Consider the following 21,698-nt stretch of genomic DNA (forward strand, 5'->3'; position numbering starts at 1 on the left):
TGGCAGAAGATACAGAAGCTTGAACATATGTAACATTAGGTTCAAGAACAGCTTCTTCCTTGCCATTATTAGACTGACGAATGGACTCTCCAACTTCAAATAAGGCTGATCTTGTTAATGTTGATCTTGCCTAGTGCACGCCCTGTGAGGTGTAACCTGTATGCCTTATGCTGTCCAAGTTTGTTTTTAACCTGTGACCTGTATGCCCTTGCTTACAATGATCTGCGTGTGCAGCTTGCAAACAAAACTTTTCACTGCACTTAGGTACACGTGACAATAAAGTAAATAAATCAAATCAAAACAGATGACACAATGTGTGCCTAGTTCAGTCATAACTCTGCAATAATGGCAAAAGTCACTGGAAAGCTGTAGCATTTAACTCCAACAGTACAGTGATAAATAGTTTGACGGTTAGATTTACGACTGCAGAAGGAGAGCATCAAGTAAATGTGAGGTGTTAAATAGACACCAGTGATACAGAGATGCAGCTTCATCCAGCTATGTGAAGTGGCTCAAGATGGGAAGTCAAAAATCAAAGGTAAAGTCCAAGCTATATAATGAAATAATACTTACCCCAAGGGAGCAATCTAAATAGTAAGCCCAAAGCAATGGAAAGAGAGGAAATCTGCAATTCAATTAGTAACCATTAAATAAAATCCATTATTCGTAATTGAAATAAGTTTAAAGCCTGGACTGGTAGCATGATCCAGATGAGCTTGGCAGTCTTTCATTGGGCACCAACCACTGCCTGCTGAATTAATCCCAAAACTTTACCAAGATCTTTTCACAGATCTTGGGTATCTTCCTGCTGAGTACTATCTTGAAGTTGATGAGAACGTGAAACCGACACTGCATCATCTGAGGAAGGTTTCAGCTGTCCTTAAGTCAAGACTGAAAGCCAAGAGAGATGGGCCGGAAAAGAAGGGAGTAAAAAAGTGACAACTCCTACAGACTACAATGTTAATGATGAAGTCACACTACATCGTGATGCCAGTGAGAAATGGCTTGGAGGAATCCTCAAGCAGAAAAGAAAATTGAGTTGCATTTGCATTCTGGGCATTAGTGCAACAGGAATGACAATTCCCAGAGAAGAAACCTCACTCCAGCAACAAACAAACACCAGGCAAACAGCCATCAGCTGACAAATGTGCTATTGGAAGACCTAAATATTTTAAGGATTAAGGTATTCAGGAACAAACTAGAATGCACAAACAAGTTTTGTTCATAATTGCATAATTTCTTAATAGAAAGTGTTTAATGGGTATCTTGTAGCTGTGAATGATTGCGTGCGATTTTTTAAAAATGAAATGTTGTATCTTGGGAGAAATGCATTTGTGTAATGTGGCATGCCTTAGCGATGTGACATCTGATGCGGTTGTTTTTCTGCAATAAGGCAAGAAGGCTAAAGCCAGCGCATGGAACGCTGTCTAACTCAAACTTTGAAAAAATTCAAAGAACCACTCTCCACTGCTCTCTAGGGAAGATAATTCCACAGACTAATGACCATCTGAGAGAAAAAAAAAATCTCTTGGATGTAAAACCCTCTATTGGGACCTGAGGCTCTAGCCCAGATATCAATGGCACATAACCACTTTGACACAGTTCCACTTAATGCAGTACATCTTTTTTACAAAAAGCAATCAAACACATAATGTCATTGGTTGCTTAGAAGTCTCACAGATCAATGTTTGTCTCAGGTAGTCAATTGATCAATAAATGTCTTGGTATGATTTCAGAGCAGCTGACAACACTGCTGCACCTTGCTTCATTGGCAAGTAGTCCTTTTTTATACCTCTTCTCTGACTGCGTACCATATCAGGTAAACCCTAATTCTGGCTCTTTTTAATTGGCTTTCAAGTATGACTCTGTCCTTTTCAAAGTTATGGCCAAATATGTTTTCTCTGAACCCCTTCTTCAAGGCCCATGCTTGAATGAGCACAAGCAGCTGTCTAAGGTGTTATCCCAGTGATGGAATGTGGGAGACAGAACATCCTTTACAGTTCAAACACAGTTTCAGACTTCCGGCAAAAATCCATGGCTCTTCGCATCCTGCCTCCCTGCTCTTCGATGAGGTAGCGATTTCTTCTTCAATGCCCATCATACCACCATGAGACAAACCCAATACTCTGATATGCACCACAACCAGTTCAGATTTATTAATAAGAAAGAAATTAAAACGTGGTGACATGATTCAAATTGATTAGTACAACACATGAGTAAATAAGGCATTGGCTTAGTTTTTGTGTGTGTATGTATTGGCTTGCATCTCTGTCTTAAATGGGAGGCCCTTTATTCTTAAAACTGTGACACCCCCCCCCCCCCCCCCCCCCCCCCCCCCCAGTTCTAGTTTGGCCCACAAGTGGAAACATCCTCTCAGCATCTACCCTGCCAATTCCCCTTAGAATCCAATAAGTTTCAATAATATCAACTATCATTCTTTAAAACTCCAATGGATACAGATCCAATCTCTCCTCATAAGATAACCTCTTTTACCCCAGAGATCAGCAGAGTTAGCCTCTGAAGTGCTTCTAATGTTGTTATATCTTTTCTGACATAACAAGACCAAAACTCTATACATTACTCCAGATCAGGAGTCACAAACAGTACGCAACAGTAGCAATACTCCCCTACTTTCATATTCCATTTCTTCTACAATGACTAATAACATTCCACTTGCTTTCCTAATAGTTGGCTGTAACTACGCATTAACTTATCGTGATTCATGTGTCAGCACTGTCAGATCCCTTTATTCTGCAGAGTTTTTTAAATGTTTCTCCATTTAAATGTTTTGCTGCTTATTTGTTCTTCATGTCAAAGTGGAAAAGTTCACATTTTCCCACATAATGCTCCATCAGCCAATTTTTTGCCCACCTACTTAACCTATCTAATATTACCACGGAAGTCTCATGGTCTACATATTGCAAGTAACGTCTCAATGAAGTTTTATTAAGGTACACACTGGTAAATGATTTGTGATTGGATTCAGATGTACAAATGATATATTACAGAAACTCTAATCAAAAATTCTAACTAGTGCCAGGTGTGCTTCCTGGTTTAATTCCTGAATGGCCTAGCTTTGGTTGTAAGATTATGCATCCTTGTTTTAGGTTCCATCTTTTTAGATGCCATTGTTTTTCTATGTCCACCCTATCAAATCCCTCATTAAATTTTAAGCTCCTCAATTGGATCAACCTTCAAGCTCTTATATATGAGGAAGTACAGGCTAGCTTTATGCCTAGACCTTGAAGGGTCTAGGCCCAAAACATCAGCCTTTCTGCTCCTATGATGCTGCTTGGCCTGCTGTGTTCATCCAGCCCTGCACCTTGTTGTCTCGGAAACATCCAACTCAACCTGTTTTATCACTTCACTTGAGTAAAAATGAACAACTTTAAATGTTGCCATCATCGATTCCCCTGCAATATGTTGCTGCTTTGCTGAACAAGACTTGTGTCTTGAGTATTTGAGTTCAGAAGTAAGGATGTCTTACAGCAGCTATTCACAGGCTTGGTGAGATCACACCTTGGGTATTGTTGCAGTTTTGGTCACCCTACTTAAGAAAGGATATACTTGCTGGAGAGGGAGTGCAACAAAGTTTCACAGGCATCTCTGCCAGGGATGGCAGGACAGCCCTGCGAGGAGATATTGGTTCAACTGGGGCTGTGTTCATTAGAGGGGGTCTGATTGAAATGTATAACATTCTAACAGATGGACAGACTAGATGCAGGGAATATGTTTTCCCTGGATGGAGAGTCTAGAACTATGGGGCATAGTCTCAGCATACTCAATAGGCCATTTAGGATTGAGATGAGGGAAGGTTTCTTCATTAAAAGGGTAGTGAGTCTGTGGAATCCTCTACCACAGAAGACTGTGGAGGCCAAGTCACTGAAAATATTCAAGAAAGAGATTTTTTTCATATTTTAAAGGCATCAAGGGATATGGGGAGAAAGCGGGAACATGGCATTGAGATAGAGGATTAGCCATGATCATATTGAGTGGCAAAGCAGGCTCAAAGAGTCAAATGACCTATTCCTTCTCCCAGTTTCAATGTTGCAAAGAGCACCAAGGAAAGTTGTACCAAAGTATAGTATCTTTGAGCAATTATGTAATATAAACACAGCCATAATCCTGGAATACAGAAAAAATACCAGAAAATGTTGGAAATGCTTGGCAGGTCGGGTAGCATTTGAAGAGAAGAAGTTAGTGTTTTAAGTTAATGAATTTTTAAAAATTAGAACTGGAAAAACAAAGAAATTTAACAGTTTATAAGCAAGTTAAAGCATCAGTATGAAATGCATTGCATTGCTTGACTGTGTTAAAGGGTCTAGATAAATGTAAATTTCTGTTCTTGAATTTTTTTTTATTTTTAACAGCGATAACCAGATTCAACCTTATAAAGAGCATCTGAAGTTAATGATGTACAAACGGTTTGAGGACCTGCAGAAGTTATATACACAACTCAATCTAACAGGTACGATTTTCTGAGAGTTTATTCATGTTAAATTGAGAATATGTTGGAATACACTGGACTCTTGGCATCTAGTGTGAATTCAGACCAAAAACATTTTTGGAAAGCCTAAAATGCATCATTCGCAGTTTTCAAATATGTTTGGTATTCATCTTTAAACTGTAAATGGGCAAACTCCCCCATCACTCGTTTTTGGAGCTCACCATTGCACGGAGGCCATTCACCAGTTTGCTGAAGATAATTGTTGAACTCTGAGATCATGAATTAAAATGTTTGATTCCATCAGACTTTTGTGCATCATTGTTTATCATATGATGGGTCTTCTTTGCCACTGCATCTTTGCTAAGTTGAACTGTGCTCGGCATTATGGCAGAACAACTATTGCTTAAGTATCGTTGTAATGCAGTGAGGATATTGGACCCTCTCCATGGGGGAAAAGTCTATTTGCCATTGATTCAGTACTACGTAATAGGTGTGACAAAACACTGCTTTTGTGTAACCAGCAAACAACATGACTTTACACTATTAGCTGCTTCGATCAGTTACATATATATTCTACACTTGGTATTATGTTCAGCTCCAGACTTTATTTTGAATACCATAAGCTCCTCACTCATCTAAATTTGTCCCTGGTCAGACTGCTGAATGCAGCTTAGAGTATAATATTCTCTATAATTAAGAGTTTTTTAGCGTCAGTCCAAATCTTGTGTTACATACTGCAATCTTCAAGTATGTACGGATGTTATTGCTGCCATGCTACATCTTGTCTTTTGTTTATTTCAACAAACCAAACAGTCAATCATCAAAAAAAGATAAGATTTTGCCCCCCCTTGGAGGTGGTAAGAGAGGTGATTAGAAGGAGAAATAATAGGGAAGGTTGGCCCTTTTGAGATACTGGCCCCCTCGCTAATAAACCTCGCCAATTAACTGTCTTCCCAGTGGGTGAGAAACGTGGCTAGTTTTCCGACTGGGAAACCAGGGTTAACTACCACGTTAGGGATAGGCTTTTGGGGGCAATTGAGGCATAGATGGGAGGACAAAGGGCTGGTCCCTGAAAGCCACACTCACTGTCCTGGACTCTGACCCCTTCCAACTCCCACCCTGTGAGAAGAGTGTAAAGAAACGCTTGAATTTTCATCACTGACTGTCCCCCCCAGCCAACACCCACCAACCTCAGCCCATGCCAAGGAGTACATCTCAACCATGACCTTTATGGTCCAGAAGCCACTGGCCTCTGAGTGTTGAGGCTTGTAATTCTCCATGAAACCCCACCTATACTCTGCCTGTCAGCTCTTGATGAGCTTTTCAGTGGCCAATAGGTTAGATTTTCTCAGTGATGACAATGGTGTGTTCTTTGCCACTAAGATGCTAACTTCCAATGAGAGAATCATGCTAGATGCATTATGCTGTTAATTTTTAGAGTGATTTAGTCAGTGTGTCACTGCTGACATTTAAAATGCAATAGTTGAAAAAAATGATCACCTTAGAGCCATGTCCTGTTGTAAACTTACTGCCACATTTTTGTACATGAAAAGACACAATTTAAAATATGATATTTTGTTTTATTTTCAATGTTCTCAAACTGGTTCTCAGCTCCAAACAGATAGCTGTCATGTAAACATGGAAATTATAAATTGATATAATTCAAAGTATCATAAATGCTTGGGAAACAAAATACAGATTAGTAATATAAATGGAGACTGTCTCTTAATGCCAAGTTTTAATACTATAAATGTGTAATAATTAATTTCAAGATACCAATTAAAACTGATGCAAATGTTGGCGTAGAATAAGCTCTCAAAGAATGCAACACTAAATACTTGTTTAAATAATTTGCAATCAGTAAACTATCTGAAGAACAAAAGCAAAATATTGCAGATGATGTAAAACTGAATTTAAGAACAGATTTTATGTTACAAGCATATTGCTGGAATTACTCAGCAGGGCTATTCAGCATCCGTAGAGAGAGAAACAAAGTTAACATTTCAAGTTGATTATTACTTTTTCAGAACTGAAGAAAGGGAGGTATGTGATGGGTTTAAACTGTTGAAAACTGGAGGTGCATGAGGTTGGAGGTCAAAATAGCAGGTCTGGGCTAGAATAGAGGGCAGGAAAGATTAACTGACAAAGGTGTCATGGAAGGAGCATAATAATGGTTGTAATTAAGATATAAAGCACTTGTCCAGAATGAGTGTGAGTGTCCACCTTGCTGTCATACTCTATCCTCAGCTTGCTGCAGTGTTCAAATGATGCCTCTTGTATTTGTCGATCTTCTACTGGAATCATCTAGAATGTCTTGGGTGGATCCACTGCCATCAATCATTCTTACTGATATCATTCTAAGGTACTAATACCATGTGCAGAAGGATGCCCACATGAGCTGTGGCAGGGGATTGGCTGAAGCTTGATGAGCAATAACTGTGTTTGTTACTTTTGGATAGAGCTGTTTATTATTCTGCCATTCATGTTCACTCTGGACAGATGCTTTGGGGTGAGGATGGGTTGTTGATAGCCGGTTTTACATCTATGTTAATTTTTATATTGATGGGGGGGAATGGTCAACATTTGTAATGAAATTGTTAAAAGTAATCTATTAAGCCCATGTTGTACTATGTCCTACAGATAATGCAAATCAGCAAGCTGGTGACCAACCCAGAAGGCCTAGTACTTCAAGCGGCCAAAGGCCAAACCAGCAGCATTCAAAAGACAGAAGGCATGGGAGTTACCAGGGTTTTTCAGAATTTAAGCCCTCTGACATCCACTTCAGCTCCACACAGCAGTCTTCTGAACGGCCTGAAGCTAGTGGTGGCACTCAGCCTGGTAGACAGCCAAGGAAATTTGGAAATCGCTCCCACCCAGCAAGTGGTCAGAAAGAAACTTCTGGAGCAAGTGCTGAAGGAAAGCCAAGAGGTGAGCATGGAGCAGACTTGTTAACATGAGAAGGGGAGCTTTTAATTTTCTTTTTACAAGTATCAATTTAGTTTTGTCGGCATTCACCTGAGAGAGCAAGCAGGCCTCAGTTTCATGTTTCATCTGAAAGGCAGCAATTGTTATAGGACAGCACTCCCTGAGTCCCACCCTAGAGTGCACCGAACTTTGCACTGAAGTCTCCAGAGTAGGACTTGAACTCCGAGGCTTCTGACTTAAAATGAAAGTGCTACTTCTTGTGATAATGCTGGTGCTGGAGCACTATAGTCTATAGCTCAGGTTACCCATTACAGGACATTTTAGAGGCAATGTTACCCTGGGTGTAACCAGGGATTATAGTAATGAACAGACTTGGGAATTAGAGATTTAAAACATGACTTGATGGAAGCCTTTTGAAAGACTACCAGGAAGTAGTGAGACAATAAATGTGGTGTTGAATTTAAAATTACTATAAAATGAGTTGCAGAAAACAATTGTTTGTGCAGATAGTGTCAAAGTATATTTGCAATAAGGTGTTCCTTATAAAACTTTACTTAAACAGAGACTCTAAATTTTCTGACTCCGCTTGCTGGATAATCAATGATGGGCAATTTTCTTGGAGACCCTAAATTATAAATATCATTCAAGAAAGTGGGGGAGAATTCTGGAAACATCTTTCCGTCCTCACTTGGCAATGTTTTACATGTCTCCTTTTGCACAAAGAATCATTAGAATCTTTACGGTGTGGAAACAGGCTATTCAGCCCATCAAATTCACACCAACACTCTGAAGAGCATCCTGCCCACGCCCACCCCTTTACCTTTTCTCTCTACACACTGCTAGCAATTTAGTGTGGCCAATCCACCTAGCTTGCACATCTTTGGATTGTGGGAAGAAACCGGAACATCCAGAGGAAACTCATGCAGACATGGGGAGAACATGCAGACTCCACAAAGACAGAGGCCCAAGGGTAGAATTGAATCCTAGTCCCTGGCACTATGAGACAGCAGTGCTAACCACTGAGCCACTGTACCGCTCCATTGATTGGTGGAGTAACTTGGTACTCCTGTCCTTAATCCTGACATTCTGAGACCAAATATAGCAACTTTTCAGGGTCTCAATGGAAAGTAGTTAAGTCAATCCCTTCAGTCTTTCCAGTAACAATGGCTTAACTACTCCCTCAATATATCCATTGTCTGCTTGAGCATTGTGGAAAGGAATGGGTTAGGCAACTGTGTGAAATAAACATGATTTACTTCCTGGTTTGTTGTGAATAACAAAGGTTCTCTACCAGCCTCCTCCTGCCACACAATACTGCCATCGACCTTCAGAATCCACGGTGAGCCCCTGGACAACATGGATCATTTCCCATACCTTGAGAACCTCCTCTCAGTGCGAGCTGACATGGACAACAAAATCCAGTATTCACTCCAATGTGCTAGTACAGCAGTCGGATGCCTGAAGAACAGAGCATTCAAAGTCTGGGACCTCGAATGCAGCGCCCCACCACCAAGCTTATGGTCTACAGAGCAGCCATGGTCTCCACCCTCCTGCATACGTCAGAAAAAGGAGCATGTACATTGTACACCTCAAATTCCAGGAGAGTTATCACTAGTGCTGCCTTTGCAAAATTCTGTATGCTACAATACTATGGCTTTAAGAAATGTATTTTGTCTTGGTCTTCTTTATGAAGAGAGGTTGAGACAGAGGTACTGAGTGGTCTGCTTCAAGCCAATGAGGTAAATAGCTTGTGAGGCCTTGGGTTCTTTTTTAAAGTTGGAACAATAGAAGCAGCCTGAAGGGGTGGGGTCAAGCTCCCTCAGAACCAGGATTTTTAGTTTAGTTTTCAGTAGCAGTTGCTGGAGTCTTGAAGCTGGATGTGGAAGCTTTTATTCGTCTCTCTGTTATAGCTATAAACTGGGAGTCACTTCCTGCTGCTAGACTTACATGTGAGACAGTCTATTTTACTGACTTTGCCTTTGCCAACAGTCTGCTAATGGAATTTTACTATATATTGGTCAATGAGTAGTTGATTATTTTGTTAAATATATCAATAGAGTTACAGTTAAGTCAGTTCTTTTATTTTTATTTTGTCTGTATTTTATAACGTATGAATAAAGTGTGTTTTGCTTCCAGCCTGGTAGTTTGACCAATTGAATTGCATCTGGAACGCAATGCCTGGCGCTTTCCTTCAATATCAAAAAAAGTTAGTCTAGGCTATTTTCTTTACATGTTTTGAGAGGCTTGGTCTGGTCCATAAAAATGTAAATCCACTGACAGGGTAGGTGTACCAACATGAACCACCTCTACCAGGCCAATATCCCCAGTATTGAGGCACTGGTCATATATAGTAAAGTCTTTGACAAAGTTCCACATAGTAGACTAATTAGTAAAGTTAGGTCACATGGGATGCAGGGTGAGCTTTCCAATTGGATACATAATTGACTTAATGGCAGGAGACAGAGAGTGGTGGTGAAGGGTTGCATTTCAGCCCGGAGGCCTGTCACCAGCAGTGTTTCACAGGGATCGGTTCTGTGTCCCCTTTTGTTTGTCATTTATATTAATGACTTGGATGAAAATATACAAAACATGGTTAGTAAGTTTGTGGATGACACTAAAATTGGTGACATTGTTGACAGTGAAGAAGGTTTTCTAAGATTACAAAGAGATCTTAATGAAATGGACCAATGGGCTGAAAAATGGGGCAGATGGAATTCAGTCTGGATAAATGTGAGATATTGCACTTTGGTACAACAAACATGGGTAGGGCTTATACAGTTAAAGGTAGGGCCTTGGGTAGTGTTATAGAACAGAGGGACCAAGGGGTTTAGGTACATAATTCTTTGAGGTTCATGTCACATCTTGACAGGGTGGTTAAAAAGGCATTTGGCACACCTGCCTTCATTGCTCAGTCCTTTGAGTATAGGAGTTGGGAAGTCATATTGAGGTTGTACAGGACATTGGTGAGGCCTCTTCTGAAATACTGTCTTCAGTTCTGGTTGCCTTGTAGTCGGAAGTATATTGTTAAGCTGGAGAAGGTTCAAAAGAGATTTACCAGGACATTGCTAGGTATGGAAGGTTTGAGTTAGAAAGAATGGCTGGGCAGGCTGGGACATTTTTCACTGGAGTGTGGGAGGTTGAGAGGTGACCTGATAGAAGTTTATAAAATCATGAGGGATATAGATAGAGTTAATGGTAGTTGTCTTTTCCCTAGGATGGGAGATTTCAAGACTAGGGGGCATACTTTTAAGATGAGAGCAGAGAGATTTAAAAAAGACGAAAGGCAAAATTTTTACACAGACATGAGCATGGTTCATGTCTGGAATGAACTGGCAGAGGAAGTGGTGGATGTGGGTACAATTACAACATTTAAAAGACATTTGGATAAGTACATGAATAGGAAAGGTTTGGAGAAATTTGGGATAGGAACAGGCAGGTGGGACTAGTTTTCTTTGGGATTATGGTCAGAATGGACTGGTTGGACTTGTTTCTGTGCTGCATGACTCCATGACCCTGTGCCTCTATGACCGGCTGCAAAGGGCAGGCCACATTGTCTGTCTGCCTGACACAAGACTCCCTAAACAAATGCTCTACTCTGAGCTCCACAATGGAAAGCGATCATTAGGAGAGCAGGGGAAATGCTACAAAGACATCCTGAAAACCTCCATAGCAAGTGCAATATTCCCACTGACGCATGATAATTGTTTGCCTGAGAACACACAAGAAGCAGCCATCTAGGCATCTTCGAGCATCACTGAGTGGAACATGTGGAGGCTAAGAGCAAGCAATGGCTCTGCCTCAGAAGCTTGAGAAAGCACAATCATTGAGCAGGTTGAAGACAGAAATTGATAGAATGCTGGAGAATAATGACATCAAGAGGATAGTGCATGAAAATGGCTTTGAGGTAAATGAATAGCCATGACCTAATTGAATTGTGGGCCTAGTTTGATGGCTGGAGATTACAGTTAGTGCAGTTGGGGTGCTGTGGAAATACAAGTTGAGAGACAAGTTGGGGCAGCTTTTCCCTGCCATGGGACAAAGGGAGGGATTGAAGATGATGGAAATGGATGGAAGAAGATTTATTGGAGAGATGATGAGGTGTCTGCAGTGAGCGAGTAGGAAGCTTAGAGGGCCGGGAGGATTAGTGGTTTTGGAAGATGAGGTGGGTGAGAGCTGTGGAGGGGATGTGATGTGTGCAGCAACAAGAGTTGTGGTCTGTGAGCCTTGGAAAGATAAGAGAGTGTAGCCCTGTAAGTGTGAAGCAGCAGAGAGAAGATGGTAGCACTTACTCCTGAAGAGCACAAAAGACCATCACTTTCTTAGTCACTGAATGTATTCAAGACCAAAAAAAAATGCCTAGACACTAAATGCGTCAAGGGATATGGGGAGAGTGTGAGAGTGCTGAATTGAGATGGAAGATTAGCTATGATCGTATTACATGGCAATGTTGGCTCATTCAGTCAAAAAGGCCTACTCCTGCTCCTATTTGCTAAGCTTCTGTTTCTTTCTGCACTGCTGGTTGCCCATTTTAACCCAAGGTCACTATCTGGGTCCAGTGGCAGTGTCTAGTTGTGCGGCCTCCTGTGGCAATCACCAGGAAAAAGTGTAGTCAACGCCCAGCCTCCCAACCACCAGGTTCTTGTCGGTGAAGCAAGGAGCCAGCTTTCCCTTTCTGGGCCATGTTCTGAGTCATAATGGATGAGTCCCACAGTGTGAGGCAGTTCCTGACTTGCAGCAGCTGATGTGGTGTAGAGCTGGACTAGTAGTGTGAATGCGAGCAAGTTCCAACAGCGGTGAGTGTTTCCACCTTTTCTGCCACGCGGATTGCAGGAGAAGAGGGTCAAAGATCCCAGTTGGATAATTAATGAGATGGAGAGGAGAGGGTTGCATGAGAAAAGTTGCTGTGAGCCATGGCAGACCAGGCAAAACACTTCAACTGAAAATTGGAAAACTTAGCCTTTAAGTAATATTTCAGATTGTGATGACCCTTCAATACACTTCATCAGAAATCATTTATTTGAAATGATCTTTCACTTTTTAAGCTTTAGTGTCTCTGCAAAGCCCCCTGAAAAAGTGAACTACATTTAGTTAGGTGTAGCTGGGTTTTTAATTGCATTGTAAGCATTAGTTATTGCTGACTAACCTCACTGACACTTACAAACTGTTAAAAACGTTAACAAACTTATTTGGGCAAAATCAAAATTCTCCATTCCATAATAAAATGCCATAGATTTTTGTAATTTTTATGTTTATTTCCAATTTCTGTTTCTACCTTTAGTGTCATTGACATGTTCCAATCTTTTAGTTTGCTCTCTGACTAAAGCAAATAACAAAACCTTGCCTCTTGATTTTGTGGCTTGTTATCTGAAAATTCACCAATACTGCTGCTCCGCCTGCTTGATGATATTACTGTCACTGGACATATTGTCCCTATAGCCAGGTCCAGAATGAAACCCCATGTTTAGAAAAGTTGAAACAGAAACCACGGAGACCAGCAGATCGTTGTGGGCAGCTTTCTTCAAGATCGACACTGAGCACTGTGTAATTTTACTGTCGTTTGCCAAATTCAGGCCAGTGTTTTCAACGCCACAGGGGATATGGATGAGCCTCAAAGGAATTATGATCCTCTTGGATCTTGTGATCAACATAAACTTCTGTTTTGGAAGTTTTACCTGTTGTTTGCCTCCTTCAAGAGATTTAAGCAGATTGAGTAAAGGATAAAGTAGGGTATAATGTACACAATTTACTGGGTTTAATGCTGTTTCCTTGACCCATTCCTCATGCAACTCTTACGCAACCTAAACACATAATAAGTTGAATTTCAGATAGATGTTCCAGACTCTTGATCCAGTGACATTGCTATTTTTGTACTTGATTTATACCAAATGCATGTATTCTGTTATCCTTTTTGCTTTAGCATTCAGAGCTTTTGCAGTGGTTTTTGTTCAGAGAACAAAGGATTTGACCACTGAGCTTGATGGCCACTCAAACAGGTCACAATCACACTATGTATCAACCTCGTTTGCCTGCCTTTTTTCTATCTTCCTTGATCCCCTCATCCAACAAAAATCTTTCACTCTCCAGTCTTAAATATTTAAACTGATCTCAAGATCCAGATTTCCAATAGTCTTGGACACTGTGGTGCCTAACTTTACTGGCAGTGTTGCTATTGAGAGGAGGAAAGCTGGTTTAATCCTGCCTCTATCCCCTCCTCCATGCTGTTTCTTGACAAGTTAGACTGGTCTTAAGTTGAGTTCTCTTTTTTTTAATCCCTTTTTCAATCCTCTGAAATATGTGTCTCCAATGAGCTAAGCTGTCTTTTTATTCCAGGTCAGAGAGATGGACAACGAGAGAGGCACCCGCATCGAAGGCAAAATAGGTCAGAGAGCACCTCTGCAAAGACGAGGTTTGAGCGTCATGAACAGTCTGCACCTCGCGAGAGAAACCCCAGGTTCTGTGGAAGTCAGTCGAACTTGCTTGATTTGTCTGTAAAAGGCAGTGTGGAGCATGAGACACCAAGACAGAAACCACAAGGTTAGCAAAACATGGGCTATGTAACTTGGAATTTTAAAGCGAGAGAAACCACGTTGAATGTTGAAATGTTAATAAGTCAGACACTTGCACGATTTTCCATAATCTGCAAAAATAATCAAAAAGTATTTTTGTGACACCTTTCGTGATCTAAAGCTGTCCCGAAGCATTTTGCCTCCAATTAAATACAATTGAAGCGTGATCGCTGTTTTAATGTAGGAAATTTGGAAGTCCATTTGCACACAGCAAGCTCCCACAAATAGCTTGTCTTTTAGTCCAGAGATAAATACTGACCAGGATTTGAATCTCATAGAATCCCTACAGTGTGGAAACAGGCCCTTCAGCCCAACAAGTCCACACTGACCCTCAGAGCATCCCACCCAGACCCCATGCCTATAGCCCACCTAATTGACACATCCCTGAACACTACAGGCAATTTAGCATGGCCAATCCACCTAGCCTGCTCATCTTTGGACCATGGGAGGAAACCGGAGCAAACCCATGCAGACACAGGGAGAATGTGCAAACTCCGCACAGACAGTTGTCCAAGGGTGGAATCAAACTCAGGCCCCTGGTGCTATGAGGCAGCAGTGCTAACCACTGAGCCACCGTGCCACCCCGTATCATGGAGAACTCTCAATAAAGGCAAAATACTGCAGATGCTGTAAATCTGAAACAAACAGCAGGTCTGGCAGCATCTGCAGAGAGAGAAACAGTTAACATTTTGAGACTGATTCTAAAGAGTCATTGCAGACTTGAAATGTTAACTCTGTTTTTCTCTCTGTACAGAAGCTGCCACATCTGCTGAGTTTCACCCGCAATCCCTGTGTTTATATCATAGAGAACTCTCCTGCTGTTCTTCTAGTAGCGTCACGGGATTTTCTGGGTGTTCCTGACTCTATCTTCAACAGTGGCACTGCACTAAAAAGCCACACCCTTCTGAATGAGAGCCTAGAGAGTTACCACTGAGCCATGACTGACACACAGTGACAGCAGCATCAGAGATGGTAGAGGGATGGCTGATCAACAAATAGCCTTTCACTTAGTTGCTGACTAAGAATGTGACATGGGGGCAAGAAGAGCAGTTCATTCAACGAATGTAATGATTTCTTAAATATCGCAGTTTTAAAGCTGTATCAAGTCATGAAAAGAAGCTTTTTGGGTTCTTTAAGGTTCTGGGGACATGACCTCTTTCTCACCCTGTCTTATAGGTTTTATTCTGTCATTCTTTCCTTGTTCTTTAGGTTGTTCATTAGGTTGTGAAGCAGCAGTTGTTTATTCTCTTGAGGCCATAGTGATCCTGTTTCCCCCGCTATGTCATTTGTTTCTTGGTGCTCTTGTGACATTATCCTGTTTGTACGTCTTTATTGTTCTAATTTCCCTTCTGATGGAGAAACAGTTTCTTTCCACTGCCTACAGCCATTTATTTATAGAAAAATCCGTTGAATCCCATAATGTTATTTGGTCAGTTGCCTTTATAATTTTAACTCACCCATGTAGGTATATTTATATGTAGTAACAATGACTTAAAAGTCTTGATTATTGTGGGTTCAGATTTCTTTTCTAATCTGTACTAAATAACAAACTTTGAACCAGCTGGTATCAGGTCCTTATCAAGGTTCTCCAAGGGTGTTTATTGAAACCAATCTCTGCGTCCAAGGCTGACTGCCTACAGAAATCTAATTAAATTTCCTAGCTATAGTTATTTAAAAGGCTTATCTAAGGTGGGTCAAGCTTTCCAGTTCTATTTCATGACAAAGCAGAAAATTTGAAATCAGACTTTTTTCATCTGAGCTATCCTTATCAGAAAAGTGCAATCTTACTGTCAGCATTCTAGCCCCATCTTACTAAGACTGTGTTGTGGCCTTCAGAGGCATTTTGTTATCTGTCTGTGAAGGCCATGATCTGAGCTATATGAAATGCTGCATCTGCTACAGTTTTCTTCAACCATCTTGTGTCAGCTAAAAAAAAATCAGTAGCAGCCATTTTGTCACATTCAGCCATGGGCAGCTACAACGCCAAAGTTTAAGTGGAAGATACATTGAAAATTAGTCTTGTGAGATGGGTATTGCTGGAAGAGACACCAATATCTTCTTTCTAAATTCCAGGACAGAGAGATAGACAGCGAAGGAGGCACCCACATCAAATGAAAAATAGGTCTGAGAGTGTGTCGGAAAAAAATACGTCTGAGCATCGTGACTCGTCTGAGTGTCGTACAAGAAATCCTTGGTTGTATGGAAGTCAGCCTAACCTGCTTGATTCCTTCAGGAAAAACGTGAAGGAAAATGATAACCATTGCCAAGGGAAATCACGAGGTCAGCAAGGATGGGCTATATGACTTGAAAGTTTAAGAGTGAAAAGGAACAATACAGATTGTTAAAATATTGCTAACAGAATGTTTGCCATAATCTACAAAACAATGTAAGATGAGGAAATCAAAGAAACTTGCATTTCTGTGGTGGTTTTCATGAATTCAGTACTTTTTGGTGTGTGGCCTTGTTGTACCATGGGAAACATGGCAATCATTTTACTCCCAGCATGCTCCACAACCGCAGTATGATAATGGCTAGATCATTTGTAAAGCTGTTTTGGTTGAGGGATAAGCCCCAGCACCAGGGAGAACACCCTGCACTTTCTCCATTTGTGTGATTTTTCATGTCCACCTGAGATAGTAGTGAGAAATAAAAATGAAAAATCCTGGAGAAACTCAATAGGATTGGCATCTGTGGAGAAAGAAAAAGAGTCAATGTTTCAAGTCCAAATATGGCTCCTCTGATGATTTCTTAAGCATCACAGCAAAGAGTACAAATTAAGTGCTAAAGTTCTTTAAGTAAATTTATTGGTTTTTTTTGTGTAAAGAGATCTTTAATTAGCGAATAACCCCATAACTCTGATATATAAGTCCCATTTTCATCGATTTTCTGATTCAATTGTGTGCTGGTTTTAACAGTCTCTGACATCCAGTTTAATAGTTACAGATGGAAGCTATGCACCATTCTTAATTTAAGGTATTTTCCTGAAATATTGCTATTTTTGTACTAACATAATAGCATGATTGCTATTAGTTTCGATTCGAAAAGGCCAAAGCTAAAATGAAACGTTCTATTGCTTCAAAAAAGAAGTTTTTTGCATATCCATGTCACTGTCAGGGCTGAAACATGCAGAAACAGAAATTGCTGGAGAAACTCACCAGGTCTGTCAGCATCTATAGAGAGAAAACAGAGTTAATGTTGTGAATCCGGTGACTCTGACTGGCAGTGCTGTCAGTTATTACCCATCTAGTTGCCCTGGAGAATGTGACAGTATAGTGAATGTTTCTCCACAACTCTGTTATATAGGCATGTTTGAGTTTTTGACCCAGCACCAATGAGGAGAATGATAGCAATGAGCCAGTTTTCATCCTTCAGCTGGCTGAGGGAATTCCTCGTTTCACTGGAGGGGCAGATGATGGCTGAAGTTGGGTGAGCCAACTCAGGAAAAGTTTTTTGAAGGGAGCCACATTGGCTGCGGTGGTGTCTTTTTAACAGGCCAACCTCAGTATTGTAGAACTGTGCCCAGCAGCAATAAAAATGGGATGGCCCTGCAGCTCTCACCCACCCCAAGCTCCATCGGTGCCAACTTATACCCTCTAAACTTATGCAGCGTATGCCATTTCTAAGCTTGTCCACCCACTACACACCACCTGAAAGCAATGAATCCTCAAGTGGCAGTTTGATGTGCAAAAGGAAAACTTTTTTTTATAAAAGGGTGGTCCATTCATAATCCTTCACCACGTTTAAAACCGAAACTCCAAGCCTCGCTGTGTATTCTTGACCGAGGGTTCAGCCAATGATTCAGTTGCTGAAGCAGCAGAGCGACTTGATTGACAGATAAAAACCGAAAGAACTGCGGATACTGTAAATCAGGAACAAAAACAAAGTTGCTGGAAAAGCTCAGCAGGTCTGGCAGCATCTGTGAAGAAGAAAAATCAGAGTTAATGTTTCGGGTCCGGTGACCCTTCCTCAGTGTTCTGAAGAATGGTCACCGGACCCGAAACGTCAACTCTGATTTTTTTCTTCACAGATGCTGCCAGACCTGCTGAATTTGATTCATAGCTCTGGTTTCAAGTACCTTGTAGTTTCAATTATTGAAACTTATTAAAAAGGTCTGGATGATTGCCACTGTTATTGCTTTACAGTAGAAAGGAGTATTTTTTAACGTGATGAAAAGTTATAAATTAATTATTTTTAAAAGCTTTTTTTAAACACATCCAACTATTACTATAAAGTTAATTGTTTTCATATCGTGTCTATTGCATGAAGAGGAAGGGAGGTGCCATTCCTTTACATGAGGGTTATTTAGGGGCCACGCATTGGATTGGACATTTGGGGCCAATGGGATATGGGAGGCGATGCTTGGGATTCCTTATGCCCATCCAGGGATTTTTTTCTGGGGGTTGGCCATATCTTGGTATGGCTGGGTGTGGGGTCTGTGGTGAGGTATAAGGCGGACATTTTAAACTCCTATTTCAAAGGTTCCCTCATGCAAACTGTGATTCAGGACACCTTTGATGTGCTATGAACCACAAATGCTTTGAAAACCATGAAGGAGTAGGTTAGGCCTATCTTCTCAAAGAAGCCCCCAGGGTTAGGGTGCCTGCCTGCCTGCCTGTGAAGAAGCATTCCCAAAATCAGAAAGCCCGGAATAGGGTCGAGAATCTCAAAGCCAGTCCCATGCGTCCTTTTCTGAAAAGCTTCTGAGTCATCCTGAATTAGCAAAAAAAAGTCTGGCCCCGGATGCCCTTTTTAATCCTATAGGCCAGTTTGGTATGGTGTGTAACATGGGAGTAAGTGTACTGTCGCAAAATTCACGGATGACACATGTGGAAAGGCAGAGGGACGCAGTTTACAGAGAGATAGTGATAGGCTAGGTAAGTGAGCAAAAATATGACAAATGGAGTTTTACAATTTGGAAGGGAGAACAAAGGAACAGAATATTACTTAAATGGAGGAAAAAAAACTGCCGGAAACTGCAACACAAAGGGACTTGGGGGTACTTGCACATGAAACACAGAAAGCTAGCACACGGCTACAGCAAGTAATCATGATGGTTACTGGAATGTTGGCCCTTATTTCAAGGACATTGGAGTATAACAGTAAGGAAGTCTTACTGTAACTACAAGGTGCTGTTGAGTACTGTGAACAATTACTCCATAAAATATATTATCTCATTGATGCAGTTCAGAGAAGGTTCACTAAATTGATCCCCGGTATGGATGGATTGTCTTATGAGCAAAGTTTAAATAGTATGGGACTCTACTCACTGGGGTTTAGGAGAATGAGAGGTGATCTCATTGAAACATATCGGATTCTCAAGGGCCTTGACAGCATAAATGTTTGGAGGATGTTTCCCTTCATGGGAGGGCCTAGGACTAGAAGACATAGACTCAGAATTACAGGGTGCCAATTTAAGACTGAGATGAGGAGGAATTTATTGTCTCAGAGGGTTGAGAGTCTTTAGAGTGTGCTACAGAGACCTGTAGGGGCAGAATCCTTGTGTTTATTTAAGGCTGAGATAGATAAATTCTTGATCGGTAGGAGAATCAAAGGTTATGAGGAAAGGGCAGGAAAGTGGAGATGAGGAATGTCAAATCAGCCATGTTCCTATTGAATGGTGGAGCAAGCTCAAGGGACCAAATGAGCTATTTCTTATGGTCTTAATGATTTCCTGTGGCCTGTAAGGAATGTGTAGTGCAGCACTGGTTCATGCATGGTAGCTAGAATGGATGCTTAAGTTGTTGATTGGATCACCAATCAAGCTGATGGTTTTATCACAATGGCGTCGAGCATCCTCAGCAATGTAGTATCATAACTGAACAATGATGGCATATCTGCTAACACAAAATATTCTGTTTCCCTCCCCAATGGTGCAATTACAGGTAGATCCCCACACCCTCGAGAAATGGGCAGAACAAACCGGCCTGCTACTCAGGAAAGTCATTCACAGCAGAGTTACAAACGATCTAGGAGTCAAAACCAGGGACAACACACATTCACGTCCAATCGTAGAACCAGCCAACCGTCCCGGGCTGCTAGCCCTTCAGCATCCATACCCAGCAAACCCACTCAACACAGGCAGTGGAATATAGACAGCCGAGAGCTCCAAAGGTTGGCCGTAATGAAACCAGCAGATGTTATAATGAGACTGGCCTCTCCCAGAAGTGGGCTCAAGGATTTCCTAAACCAGGCTAATCCTGACAGAAACCTCATTTTGTCCTTTCTGAAAGTTCTCAATTCAACATTCAAATGCCAGTCCAACCGAAGTAATTTACATTATCTCCTACAGCTGATCAAGGATTCCATGTTTCTGAAAAGTATCCTCCCTGAATTTGTTGTCAGTGCTCAGACAGAAACATTGCCAAAATCACTTTTGGAAAACTCTGCTCACCTTGATTCTATAGTAAACTTGCTCCATCAGCTGATTACTGTGTACCCTGCGAGCGCTTTTTTGGAAGTGACTCTTCTAGCCTCATTGGTGCAGTCGACTTCAAATTACCTGCAGTCTATTGGTTTCCCTGGCTCAACCAAAACCAGGAAAAACCTCGAGAACCTGCAGGCTATGGTTGCAGAACTGCAGGAGAAGAAGCGACTTGGGAATTTGAAATCCGATACCTACACCTACTTTAAAGGGGCTTACGTGGAAGACTTTAGATGCCTTTCAATATATCCGACCTATGAAGACATCCATTTAATCAACAAACCTTATGTGAGACCCAACATCGTCACTGGAAAATATCCAGATACTGCCACGTACCTTGACATACACTTTCGCCTACTCCGGGAAGACTTTGTTCGCCCATTAAGAGACGGTATTTCCAAGTTGTTGTCCTGTGACCAGAAGGAAATACAAAAGAACAAAATAGATGATATCAGAATTTACTTTGACGCACATATACTTGGTCCATTGTGCACACGCAGTGGTGTCTTCTTCCAGATTAAGTTTGATATAAAGCGGCTGAAGTTCGTTCGATGGGAGAGCTCTAAGCGACTGTTGTTTGGGTCGTTTCTTTGCCTATCCAAAGATAAATTTGAAACAATGCTGTGTGCGACGGTGGCAGACAGGGACCTCGAAGGACTGAAAAAAGGCATCATCACGCTGCGCTTCACTGAGGATAGCCGGGATCAACTGGCGGATGTTAATTCAAGAGACTCTTTTCTCATGGTTGAAACAACTGCATACTTTGAAGCCTACCGGCACATTTTGGAAGGCCTTAAAGAGATTAAAGATGATGAGTTACCCTTCCAGAAATACATTGTGGAAGGCCAGGCTCAAATTGCAGAACCCAAATATCTAACTTCAGGTCAAGCCTATACACTTGAGCCTTTGATGACAGACCGATGTCTTCCAACCACAAAACAGTCAAACATGCCCATGTTTGCTGCCAACCTGGTGAACTTGGGTAGTAATTTTGACGTGCGTGATTTTACACAATGGCCTTCTAAAGAGAAGTTAAACTTTGATGAATCCCAAATGCGAGCCATGCAGTTGGCTGTGACCAAAGAGGTTGCTATTATCCAGGGCCCACCAGGAACAGGTAAAGTGGTTTTAGTTGTTTCACTTGGAATGAATTCTGTAACGTAATAGAAAGGATTTGCACTTATGTAGCACCTTTCACTCTCACTCTGGAAGCCCCACTGAAATGCACTGTCTGGTGTGTTTGCAAAATGCAGCAGCCAATTGGCACCTAGCAAGCTCCCACGAGCAACATTAAAATAAATGCCAGGGAACGTTGTTCTCTGATGTTAGTTGAGGGATA

General features: G+C 41.3%; 1 protein-coding gene across 1 annotated transcript in view; it reads left to right on the forward strand.

The window, feature by feature from the left end:
* The window catches only part of LOC109917670 (NFX1-type zinc finger-containing protein 1-like), a 62,905-nt gene that overhangs the window by 11,722 nt on the left and 29,485 nt on the right, over nucleotides 1–21,698 (forward strand). Inside the window, 5 exon segments of the mRNA XM_048609284.1 lie at nucleotides 4,371–4,468; nucleotides 7,088–7,375; nucleotides 13,703–13,906; nucleotides 16,012–16,218; nucleotides 19,821–21,476. Coding sequence (XP_048465241.1) covers nucleotides 4,411–4,468; nucleotides 7,088–7,375; nucleotides 13,703–13,906; nucleotides 16,012–16,218; nucleotides 19,821–21,476 — 2,413 coding nt within the window. The 5' untranslated portion in view covers nucleotides 4,371–4,410.

This window comes from Rhincodon typus, chromosome 2 (assembly GCF_021869965.1).
Source record: "Rhincodon typus isolate 14 chromosome 2, sRhiTyp1.1, whole genome shotgun sequence".
Classification (NCBI taxonomy): domain Eukaryota; kingdom Metazoa; phylum Chordata; class Chondrichthyes; order Orectolobiformes; family Rhincodontidae; genus Rhincodon; species Rhincodon typus.